The 13,120-nt window shown below is 49.2% G+C and overlaps 1 protein-coding gene across 12 annotated transcripts in view; it reads right to left on the bottom strand.

Moving 5' to 3' along the window:
- The window catches only part of phldb2b (pleckstrin homology-like domain, family B, member 2b), a 265,080-nt gene that overhangs the window by 119,364 nt on the left and 132,596 nt on the right, over positions 1–13,120 (bottom strand). For all 12 annotated transcript variants that reach the window (XM_072584659.1, XM_072584660.1, XM_072584664.1 and 9 more), the window contains 2 exons: positions 11,334–11,444; positions 2,838–2,927 (listed from right to left, as the gene is read on the bottom strand). In XM_072584659.1, coding sequence (XP_072440760.1) covers positions 2,838–2,927; positions 11,334–11,444 — 201 coding nt within the window. The remainder of the gene's footprint in view (positions 1–2,837; positions 2,928–11,333; positions 11,445–13,120) is intronic.

Here is a 13,120-nt window from a genome sequence, read left to right as displayed (position 1 = left end):
CATGACCCAGTCTTATGATCCCTATTCCTGAGTTCAAACTGAATTAGAGAGGAGCAATTCTCTGGAAAGGTACCTCCACATCACCCAGTTGGAGGGTGGATGTGTCCTATTAAAACCTTTTGTACTGAATATATGATTTCAAAGCTGTCACAACTCCAAGACATCGTGGCATCACAACTCGAGATGTACTGGGAGATCAGGGCAATCCACTCCATCCATTGTAATCCCCATAGGAAAGATGGGAGGGAGAGGGGAACACCTCAGACCTTTAACCTGGAGCTGTGCAGGGCATTGGTGGGACCACATCCTCTGAGATACTATGTACAAATTTAGTCCCCTTGTTTGAAAAAAATATTTCTGCTTTAGAAGCATCTCTGAGAAGATTCAGTCAACTTGTTCCTGAGAGGAAGAGTTTATCTTACGAAGACAGATTGAACAAATTTGCCACGTCGTCTATGGAGCTTAGAACAGCAAAAGATAATTTTATTGAAACATATATGACCTTGAGAGGACTTGGATGCATCCTCTTATCGGGCAGATTAAATCTCGGGGACATTGTTTAAGAATAAGTGGTGTTCCTTTTAAGGCAGAGATGAAGAGTATGTTTTTTTTTTCAAGAGGGTTGCTTGTCTATGGAATTGTCTTCCCCATAAGGAGGTGAAAGACGAGTCTGTCAGTTTATTCAAGGGTGAGTAGATACATTTTTGACAGGAGGGCAGTCGAGAGCCATCGTGGGCAGTCAGGAACGTGCAGCTGAAACCACAACCGGATCAGTCAGGATTGAGCTCGAGGGACTGAATGGCTGACTTATGCTCCTGACTGAAAGACTTCAACCTCAGGATAACCACTGAAACAAGTGTTTACAAGATGGGGGGGGGGGGGGGGGGGGGGGGGGTGGCGGGGGGGATGATACAGATAACCTATTGGCAGAGAAATATGATGGCCACATGGAAATGGAAGAACACCAAAAGATAACAGCAAGTTCAGTTGCTTGATTCACATCCATATTGCAGCTCTGAAACAATGGAGGACATAAATACATTAAGAGAACAGAAACACGCTCTGTGGACCCTGGTTCAAATCCCACCATGACAGCTAGTGGACTCTGAATTCAATTAGGAATTAAAAGTGATGGTGGCACTGACAATGACTGTCGATCGTTGTAAAAAAAACCCATCAGATTCACTCATGTCCTTTAGGGAGGGCAATCTGCCATCCTTCTCTGGTCCGGCCTATATGTGACTGCAGACCAAAAATAATGCGGTTGAAACTTAACTGCCCTCTGAAATAGCTGAGGAAGTTCCTGAGTTAAAGGGTAATTAGAAAGTGCAATTAATACTGGCCTTGGCAATGACACCCAAATCCCGTAAAAGAATAAAAGAAAATAAATGAGAGATCGCAGCACAGGATCCAGCCATTAATTTTTTCACAACAAAACTAGTCAGTTCTAAGTGGAACGGGAGAACTATGAGCCAGCTCTGCTAATCCTGGGAATGAAATCCGAGTTACCTAAGGAGAGTCAGCAAGGTCCTCCCCTTCTCTCCCTTTTCCTCCCCCCTTAACCTGCCAATGGAAAGTATTCCCTCAGCCAGGTGGGTAACCTCACTTCTCTCTCACTCACTGCCAAGAGCAGATCAGCAATTAGACTGCATTGCCCCACTTCCCGATGCTGCACCCGACACCACGCCAGTGCACAAATCCCCAACCACCCCGCTTCCCCTGAAACCCCTTTCCTCATCAATTCTCCACAACCCCTTTCTGCACTCTCTTCAAAACCATTGCAGGAGAGTGGAAGACTGACAGTTCAAATCTCCTGTTACCTTCAACAGGAACTAACTCCAGTTTAAAGTTCCCCTGGTCCCTCCTAAAGCTAAAAGGTATAATTCTTCTCCTTTTTATTTTTGAAGGTTAATTCCTCACAATGCAGGTTCGAGGGACCTGGTGTGAGAATCGAACAAAGAACTAAAGCCGAGAGACAGATTAACATGGACGATCCCGACCCCAAGAACCGCTGGCACTCCAGTGGGTGTGAAACCAAGTGTTCAGCTGAAAACAGGAGTCATTGCGAAATGAACAATCAGGCAATGGAAGTCACAGTTGTGTGCCCAGTTACAGTGGAGTGACTGGGGAGCACCCTGCATGGTAACAGGAATGAGAAACGTTCAAACTGGCAAGGGATGATGCTTCACAGACAATGATAGCTGTTTCTGGGCAAGGAAGGGAGGCTCCATTTGGCCACGATTAGAGTGGTGCTGGAAAAGCACAGCAAGATTCCTGATGAAGGGCTTTTGCCCGGAAACGTCGACTCTCCTGCTCCTCGGATGCTGCCTGACCTGCTGTGCTTTTCCAGCCCCACTCTGAGCTAAACTCTGGTTTCCAGCATCTGCAGTCCGCACTTTCGCCTCCACCATTTGGCCATGATGAGTTCAGGACAATCCTGGCAAATTACAATGGCCTGTATTTCTGGCCTTCTGACCCAACAAATGCATGCTTCCAAAGGGATCGGTGTGTATGAGGAGCTTTACTGGACAAAGATGGGTTGGTTGGCCGTGTTGAGAAGAGAAATTGCCGCTCTTGAGCAACTCGAGTTGGATCTCAGGAATGTTTGTAACCCAATGTCGGGCATCTCACACTGACTACTCTGTGCAACCTGGGCAAGTCGTGTGGGCAAAACACGACATCACATTTAAAAAGAACAACAAATGCTGGAGATCGCAGCGGGTCAGGCAGTGGGTCATGGAGAGAAAGCAAGCAAACATTTCGAGTTCTAGACGACGCTTCAGTTCAGATTCCAGCATCTGCTCGTCTGATAAAAAAAATTAGAAATGTATAATTACCTCCTTAAACGTGTTCGGATTAATAGGGAGGCCTGCTCCTCCAGTACTGTCGTAATACACCTTCTCGATACGCATCAGGTTTTCTTTCTCCTACAGGGAAGACAACAGTTTTTGATTCACTTTTAGCCAACTGGGGTTGTCTAAACTTACGTGATCCACCTTCACTGTGTAAGGATTGGAGATCCGTGCTCAAGAAGCTGTAACCTGGGAAGAAGGTGAGGCCATTCAGCCCCTCCAGCCAGTACTGCCATTCGATCTGATCAGACCACTGCTGATATTTATATGTCAGCTCCACTGGCTGCACTTTCCTGGTGGGCTGACCCTGTCCCGTAAGTAAAGGGTTAATTCTCCAGTATGTGGTCAGCCTCCACTGGGAGTGACATAAGAGGTCACACGACAGCAGAATGTGGAGACAGAATGAATGAATGCAGAGCCTGTGGTAAGCTCAATCGTGTAAATGCTTAGCAGGATATTAAACAAAAAGGCAATCTTCCCAGCAGCATAGACTTTGGCAGTGTCTCTAGATCCTGACCACAGACACAACCTTTTCTAAGAACCCCACCATAACAATGACTACCATGGAAGCAGATCTATCCATCAACGGTCCAAATAATTTCCAGTATCCACTTTTTTGGGGAGATATCCAGATTTTCAACCCCGTTCATGTGAAGGAGAACTCCCTGACTCAACCCCTGAAAGATCACACTCTCACCTTAAGTTTCGCTCCCCTGCCCAGTCTCCCCCTGCTAGAGGCCCTAGTTTCTCTCCAACTCCCCTACAAAATACTTCCATCCTTTAAGTACTACATTTAAATCAACCCCTGACAAGCTACGAAGAAGACACGTTTAGACAATCTGCTTTCCTGGTCCCCACTTGGTGAAAGATTGACTGTCGTTCTGCAGGAAGGGAGTTTGGAGCCAAGCGCAGCTGCTAATTTAATCCCAGTGACTGGAAGCAAAAGCTTCATCCTGTAACCTGAGCCTCTTGTTGACTCCGACACTCACACACTCGGCTGCTGAAGGGAGATACTGAGCCCTGGCGAATACGCACTGTTGTCCGCATGCTAGGAATTCAATCCCCGACCACCGGCATCTGAACACAAGCATTCCGGTGGAATCCCACCCAACATCACCGAGACAACTCGGAGTCAGCATCGTTCAATCACACTGTGGGAACCGCCTCAATCAGCCCCCGTGCCACGCATGGGAACAATTTCAGGCAACTATGAATACTCAATTCTCCGCAGCATTTACGATTCCTTGTTAAACTGAGAAAAAGTGAAAGGGCAAGGACCAGAGCATAGTTAACTGCAGAGGTGAAAGGGCAAGAGGAGGGAGCAGAGCACAGGCAATTGCAGAGGTGAAAGGGTAGGGACTGAGCATAAAAGTGAAAGGACAAGGACCATGATGCAATGTAGGAGATTTAACCCATCTTGATCACAGAGAAGGGCTTCAAAATAACAACTCAAAATTTAATACGTTCTAGGAAATCTACCCTCACTTCCTCGACCTACCTGATGTGCCCAATTCATACTGACTATTTCCCAGTTATATTTTACTTCTTTCTCTGAATTATTTTCATATTCCTGCCTTTATGATCCTTGCAGTACTAGGAAGTCTGTAGCATCATGGCCTTTTTATTTGTAGTGTGCAGCCAGTTCGTTCAGGAGTGCAGATCCTTGTGTACTATTTTGCAGAGTCACGTGTGTAGACTAATTACTGGGAGAAGGGTTTGGGAGAGGAGGAGTAAGCTGATAACGCAGGAGGATTTGACAGCATTAGAGGACAGCTACTTGAACAACAAGACACAGAGTGAGACAGTGTACTAACAGAATAACAGCAGTAAGTAAGGTGAAAGGGGAATAAAGGATAAACAGTCAAAATTAATGACTGTTTACTTGAATGCACATGGTATTCGGAACAAAAGAAATTAACCAATGGCACAAATACAACTAATCTGAATTTGCAGTCATTAGGAGGCATGTTTGCAAGGATATCGAACAGGCACAGAGGAAAAGACAGTGGGGTGCCTTTGTTAGTACGGGATGGAATAGTATAATAACAATAAATGATACTGGATCACATGACACAGAATCAATATGAAATAAAGCTAAAAATAACAAGGTCACTGGTAAGAGTGATCGACAAGCCCCTCAGAGTAGCTGCTCTGCAGGACAGACAGTAAACTAGGAGATAAATGAGAATGTGTAAAAATGACAAAATAATACTTCGGGGTAATGTTAATCTTCACGTCGATTGGAAAGTCAGATTAGCAAGGGTAGCCATGAAGAACAATTCAAAGACTATATTCAGCACAGTTCCCGAGAACAATATGTTGTTTTTGCTGACCCAGTGACTGTGGGCACACCCCATCACTAACCAACGGACCCAGTGACTGTGGGCACACCCCATCACAAACCAACTGACCCTGTGACTGTAGGCTCATCCCATCACTAACCAACTGACCCAGTGACTGTGGGCACACCCCATCACTAACCAACTGACCCTGTGACTGGAGGCACACCCCATCACTAACCAACTGATCCTGTGACTGTAGGGGGCTCACACGATCACTAACCAACTAAGCACTTGACTGTAGGCATACTCCATCACTAACGTACTGACCCTGTGATTGTGGGCACACCCCATCACTAACCAACTGACCCTGTGACTATGGGCACACCCCATCACTAACCAACTGACCCTGTGACTGTGGGCTCACCCCTTCACTAACCAACTGACCCTGTGACTGTAGGCTCACACGATCACTAACCAACTAAGCACCTGACTGTAGGCTCACTCCATCACTAACAAACTGACCCTGTGACTGGAGGCACACCCCATCACTAACCAACTGATCCTGTGACTGTAGGGGGCTCACACGATCACTAACCAACTAAGCACTTGACTGTAGGCATACCCCATCACTAACCAACTGACCCTGTGATTGTGGGCACACCCCATCACTAACCAACTGACCCTGTGACTATGGGCACACCCCATCACTAACCAACTGACCCTGTGACTGTGGGCTCACCCCTTCACTAACCAACTGACCCTGTGACTGTAGGCTCACACGATCACTAACCAACTAAGCACCTGACTGTAGGCTCACTCCATCACTAACAAACTGACCCAGTGACTGTGGGCACACCCCATCACTAACCAACTGACCATGTGACTGCAGGCTCACCCAATCACTAACCAACTGACCCTGTGACTGCAGGCTCACCCAATCACTAACCAACTGACCCTGTGACTGTCGGCTCATCCCATTACTAACCCACTGACCCTGTGACTGTAGGCACACACCATCACTAACCAACTGACCCAGTGACTGTGGGCTCATCATATCACGAACCAACTGACCCAGTGACCGTGGGCACACCCCGTCACTAACCAACTGACCCAGTGACTGTGGGCACACCCCGTCACTAACCAACTGACCCAGTGACTGTGGGCTCACCCCTTCACTAACCAACTGACCCAGTGACTGTGGGCACACCCCGTCACTAACCAACTGACCCAGTGACTGTGGGCTCACCCCTTCACTAACCAACTGACCCAGTGACTGTGGGCACACCCCATCACTAACCAACTGACCCTGTGACTGTGGGCACACCACATCATTAACCAACTGACCCAGTGACTGTGGGCACACCCCATCACTGCCCAACTGACCCAGTGACTGTGGCACACCCCATCACTAACCAACCGACCCAGTGACTGTGGACACACCCCATCACTAACCAACCGACCCAGTGACTATGGGCACACCCCATCACTAACCAACTGACCCTGTGACTGTGGGCACATCTCATCACTAACCAATTGACCCTGTGACGGTACACTCACCCCATCACTAACCAACTAACCCCCTGACTGTAGGCTCACCCCATCACTAACCAGCTGAACCTGTGACTGTAGGCTCATCCCATCACTAACCAACTGACCCAGTTACTGTGGGCACACACCATCACTAACCAACTGACCCTGTGACTGTAGGCTCAACCTGTCACGAACCAACTGACCCAGTAACTGTGGGCTCACCCCATCACTAACCAACTGACCCAGTGACTGTGGGCTCACCCCATCACTAACCAACTGACCCAGTTACTGTGGGCACACGCCATCACTAACCAACTGACCCTGTGACTGTAGGCTCAACCTGTCACGAACCAACTGACCCAGTAACTGTGGGCTCACCCATCACTAACCAACTGACCCAGTGACTGTGGGCTCACCCCATCACTAACCAACTGACACAGTGACTGTGGGCACACCCCATCATTAACCAACTGACCCAGGGACTGTGGGCTCATCCCATCACTAACCAACTGACCCTGTGATGGTAGACTCATCCCATCACTCACCAACTGACCCTGTTACTGTGGGCACACCCCATCGCTAACCAACTCAGCCTCTGACTGTGGGCACACCCCATCACTAACCAACCATTTCCCTCACTGACCCAGTGACTGTGGCCTACCCCCCTCATTGATCCTCTGACAGTGGCCAATCCCTCTCACTGACCAACAGAATTGTAGCCTCTCCCCACCCTGACACTTGGCTGTGTCTTCTCCACCCTCCATCTGTGACCTTAAGCAACTCTATTATTGCTGGATGCGAACTTTTCCAATTGCTAACCAGAAACTAAAGACCTCCATTCTACTGCCGAGCTCCACAGGGATAAGGTTGTGAATGTAACAGCTCATAGTCATTGTTCTTGTGGGCAGTGTCTCTCCGTATCAGCCCAGGAGCTCCAGGTTCAAGTCCCAACCCTAGATCGGATGGCTAAGTGTGGTTACACACCAATGTAAACAAGGTGTAAATCTTCCCATCACACCCTGACTGTAGGCAGTAAAAACAGGAGCTTTAATAGTCAGCCGTACGATGGGATGAAATCAGAGCCTCTGACATCACTCCCCATACTCTTGGCTGCAACATGTAGCTAAAACGATCTGTTGCTACGCTAACCCAGACTCTTGGATGGCCTGGGATGTTCAGTTGGTTGGATGGCTGTTGTGGATCAGATTGGTGCCAACTGTAGGGGTTCAATCCTTGTTCAGGCTCATGTAGACTCAGGATCTGTCCCAGGATGGGGGTCACAGCGCTGTGGATTCAGGATCTGTCCCAGGGTGGGGATCACAGCGCTGTGAATTCAGGATCTGTCCCAGGGTGGGGATCACAGCGCTGTGAATTCAGGATCTGTCCCAGGATGGGGGTCACAGCGCTGTGGATTCAGGATCTGTCCCAGGGTGGGGATCACAGCGCTGTGAATTCAGGATCTGTCCCGGGATGGGGATCACAGCGCTGTGGATTCAGGATCTGTCCCAGGGTGGGGATCACAGCGCTGTGAATTCAGGATCTGTCCCGGGATGGGGATCACAGCGCTGTGGATTCAGGATCTGTCCCAGGAGGGGGATCACAGTGCTGTGGATTCAGGATCTGTCCTGGAATGTGGATCACAGTGCGGTGGATTCAGGATCTGTCCCAGGGTGGGGATCACAGCGCTGTGGATTCAGGATCTGTCCCAGGGTGGGGATCACAGCGCTGTGGATTCACGATCTGTCCCAGGGTGGGGGTCACAGCGCTGTGGATTCAGGATCTGTCCTGGGATGTGGATCACAGCGCTGTGAATTCAGGATCTGTCCCGGGATGGGGATCAGAGTGCTGCGGATTCAGGATCTGTCCCAGGGTGGGGATCACAGCGCTGTAGATTCAGGATCTGTCGCAGGGTGGGGATCACAGCGCTGTAGATTCAGGATCTGTCGCAGGGTGGGGATCACAGCGCTGTGGAATCAGGATCTGTCCCAGGATGGGGATCACAGGGCTGTGGATTCAGGATCTGTCCCAGGGTGAGGATCACAGCGCTGTGGATTCAGGATCTGTCCCAGGGTGGGGATCACAGCGCTGTGGATTCAGGATCTGTCCCAGGGTGGGGATCACAGTGCTGTGGATTCAGGATCTGTCCCAGGGTGGGGATCACAGCGCTGTGGATTCAGGATCTGTCCCGGGATGGGGATCACAGTGCTGTGGATTCAGGATCTGTCCCAAGGTGGGGATCACAGCGCTGTGGATTCAGGATCTGTCCCAGGGTGGGGATCACAGCGCTGTGGATTCAGGATCTGTCCTGGGATGGGGATCAGAGTGCTGCGGATTCAGGATTTGTCCCAGGGTGGGGATCACAGTGCTGTGGATTCACGATCTGTCCCAGGGTGGGGATCACAGTGCTGTGGATTCAGGATCTGTCCCGGGATGTGGATCACAGCACTGTGGATTCAGGATCTGTCCCAGGGTGGGGATCACAGCACTGTGGATTCAGGATCTGTCCCAGGATGGGGGTCACTGTGCGGCGGATTCAGGATCTGTCCCAGGGTGGGGATCACAGCGCTGTGGATTCAGGATCTGTCCCAGGGTGGGGATCACAGTGCTGTGGATTCAGGATCTGTCCCAGGATGGGGGTCACAGCGCTGTGGATTCAGGATCTGTCCCAGGATGGGGGTCACAATGCTGTGGATTCAGGATCTGTCCCAGGATGGGGATCACAGCGCTGTGGATTCAGGATCTGTCCTGCCCATGGTGGGGATCACAGTGCTGTGGATTCAGGATCTGTCCCAGGGTGGGGGTCACAGCGCGGTGGATTCAGGATCTGTCCCGGGATGGGGATCACAGCGCGGTGGATTCAGGATCTGTCCCGGGATGGGGATCACAGCGCTGTGGATTCAGGATCTGTCCCAGGGTGGGGATCACTGCACTGTGGATTCAGGATCTGTCCCAGGGTGGGGGTCACAGTGCTGTGGATTCAGGATCTGTCCCAGGATGGGGATCACAGTGCTGTGGATTCAGGATCTGTCCCAGGGTGGGGGTCACAGTGCTGTGGATTCAGGATGTGTCCCAGGGTGGGGGTCACAGTGCTGTGGATTCAGGATCTGTCCCAAGGTGGGGATCACAGCGCGGTGGATTCAGGATCTGTCCCAGGGTGGGGATCACAGCGCGGTGGATTATGATTAGATTAGATTAGATTCCCCACAGTGCAGAAACAGGCCCTTCGGCTCAACAAGTGATCCTCCGAAGATTAACCCACCCACACCCATTTCCTTCTGACTAATGCACCTAACACTACAGGCAATTCACCTGACCTGCACATCTTTGGACTGTGGGAGGAAACCAGAGCACCTGGAGGAGACCCACGCAGACATGGGGGGGAGCGTGCAAACTCCACACAGACAGTCGCTCAAGGCTGGAATAGAACTTGGGACCCTGGTGCTGTGAGGCAGTAGTGCTAACCACTGAGCTATCGTGCTGACAGATTCAGGATCTGTCCTGCCCAGGGTGGAAATCACAGCCCTGTGGATTCAGGATCTGTCCCGGGGTGGACACCACAGGGATGTGGATTCAGGATCTGCCCTGTAATGTCCAGGAGAGGAATTGAGGCACTGTGAGTGGGCCTTGCCTTTCGGGAGAGAGAGCTGAAGATGGGGCTGATCATTCATAGTTTCCCATGATCAAATATTGAAGCTGTTTACGAAGAGGGGATTTGGATAGGGCTAACTGCACCATCATTCAGCAGTTGATCAAGCAACATTCTTGGATTTAATCAAAATGATCAGAAGCTGGGATTCAGTCAGCTTTATCCTTTCCTCCCTGAGTCCTCTCCTGGTCAGATTGTCCACGCTTCCACCCTTATGACTGTTTTGCAACTGCTCACACCTTCTCTGAACTGATCGTTCTTTCATCCAATTCTCATCCTATTCTCAGTCCCGTTTGTACCTGAATCACTCCTGGACCCTCTCACTCCAAGCCTTTGCGGGCATCATCTTTTTTACTCTCCCCACTGCAGCTCTTTCTCCTGAGCTGTCCAATTGAATTTAACGTCACGAGGCTAATATGGGCAGCACGGTGGCTCAGTGGTTAGCACTGTTACCTCACAGCACCAGGAACCCGTGTTCGATTCCAGCCTCGGGCGACTGTCTGTGTGGAGTTTGCACATTCTCCCCGTGTCTGCGTGGGTTTCCTCCGGGTGCTCCAGTTTCCTCCCACAGTCCAAAAATGTGCAGGTCAGGTGAATTGGCCATGCTAAATTGCCCGTAGTGTTAGGGGCAGTGGTGAATGTAGGGGAATGGGTCTGGGTGGGTTGCACTTCGGCGGGTCGGTGTGGACTTGTTGGGCCGAAGGGCCTGTTTCCACACTGTAAGTAATCTAATCTAATCAGTTGGTCAGTAAATTCAGAGTGGCCCATTCTGGCCCTCAAAATGAAAGGTTAACTCTTCACAAATTCCATCCTGTCTTGCTATTTCCATGAATCGCTGCTTATCCTGACCAAAAATTCCTCTGAAACCACCACTCACAGGCTGGCTAAGACTGTGGCATCTCAAAACACAGCCTGCTTTAGTCAAACTGTAGCCTCCCCACACCCGCCTTGTGTTTTTGTTTTGGTGGGGGGAATACTGAAGTTTCCAACATAGGATCCAGCTGATCTGCTTGCGACACTTACTCTCTGCAACATTGCGAGCAAACTGTTCTTCTCCTTCACGAAATGCTGCCGCTCCAGCTCAGCTTGTTGCACAATCTGCCCCGCCTGACTTCCAAGTGACGCGATCCTTTTCTGTCAGTGAAAAGCAACAAGAAGCAGCTTCGGTGAAATGGCAGTCTGTTGATTTATCTTTAAAAATTAGTCAGTGAGTAAGTGGCAACAAACAAATTTAAAAGATACATATTTCTTTATCCCCTTCACAATTTAACTGAAAACACAACAAAACACACTTAATCGCCGGTGGGTTTAATAGCCAACCTTACTCGTCCTGTGGACATTAATAAGCTGTCTTGTGAATGGGGTTATAAACCAGAGAGAGTCAGGAGACTGAAGTTTCTCATTACAGTGAGCCTGAGAGAGCCAGTTTGATTAGAGTGATGCTGGAAAAGCACAGCAGTTCAGGCAGCATCCGAGGAGCAGTAAAATCGACGTTTCGGGAAAAAGCCCTTCATCAGGAATACTGAAGGGCTTTTGCCCGAAACGTCGATTTTACTGCTCCTCGGATGCTGCCTGAACCGCTGTGCTTTTCCAGCACCACTCTGATCTAGCCTCTGGTTTCCAGCATCTGCAGTCATTGTTTTTACCTAGAGTCAGTTTGATTCCAGCAGTGCTTTTTATGACCCAGATGTTGAGTGCTGGTCCAATATTTGCGAGGTTTGTGGAAGTCAAACATGGCACCACTGCAACATGGCGGTTCTGTCACTGGATGAGTAATCCATTCCTAAAGAAGAGTCATACCAGACTCAAAACTGTGTCTCTTTCCACAAGTGCTGCCAGACTTGCTGAAGTTTTCCAGCACTTTACACTTTGCTTATAAATAATCCAGAGACCCAGGTTAATACCCTCGGAATTTGAGTTCAAATCCTACCAAGATACCAATGGAACTTAAACTCAGTGAATAAATCTGAAATAAAAAGCTAGTATCAGCAAGGGTGACCATTGAAACGATGATCAATTCCACTGTATTGTTAAAAATCCATTTCGTTCACTAAGGTGCTTCGGGGAAAGTAATCTGCTGTTCTTACCTGGTCTAACCTACACATGACTCCAGATTAACAGCAATGCTGTTGACTCTTAACTGTCCTCTAAAATGGCTGAACGAGCCACTCAAGGGCAGTTAGGGTTGGGGGTCTTGGTGCTCACATCCCATGAAAAGAATGAAGAGAAATTAATCTCACAACTGGTCATGGTGAGCTTCAAATCCACAACTTGCGTGTGTGTATACGTGGGGGGGGGCGGCTCGATTAGATGATTGCCCATAACCACTGTTCCTCAGAGAGGCACCCAAGGAGAATGTAACTGAGGAAAATCCCTATTCCAGCCCTCACGAAGTGTCAACTTTTATTGTATTACCACTATTCTCAATCCACGTTAGCCCAGTTATCATGCTGCAGTCATACCCAATACTAAACATCCCACATTTGCCCAAACCTTCTGACAGCTGTGTTTGCACATTATTCCCCACTTATAATGAGATTCACCTTTGTAAAAGTCATGCAAGTGATCAATTCTGGTTGACAGTACAACTCAGCAGCCAATTTGGGAAAATGATGCGGGCCTGGTGTGAAATGGGAAGCCATTTTGTTTTGATTCCATTGCACACCACAAGGGGGTACAATATTTTAAAGCCCACCCTGTTACGTACTAACTGCACCTCCGGCCAGGGGAGAGACACTCCATCTTGAAAATCAAAATCATTGTGGAAAGGTATTTCCAGGCAGCCTTGAATTGATAAGCCTGGGCAAGGG

Source organism: Chiloscyllium punctatum, chromosome 15, assembly GCF_047496795.1.
Source record: "Chiloscyllium punctatum isolate Juve2018m chromosome 15, sChiPun1.3, whole genome shotgun sequence".
Taxonomy (NCBI): Eukaryota; Metazoa; Chordata; class Chondrichthyes; order Orectolobiformes; family Hemiscylliidae; genus Chiloscyllium; species Chiloscyllium punctatum.
This window is presented reverse-complemented; position numbering and strand designations above follow the sequence as displayed.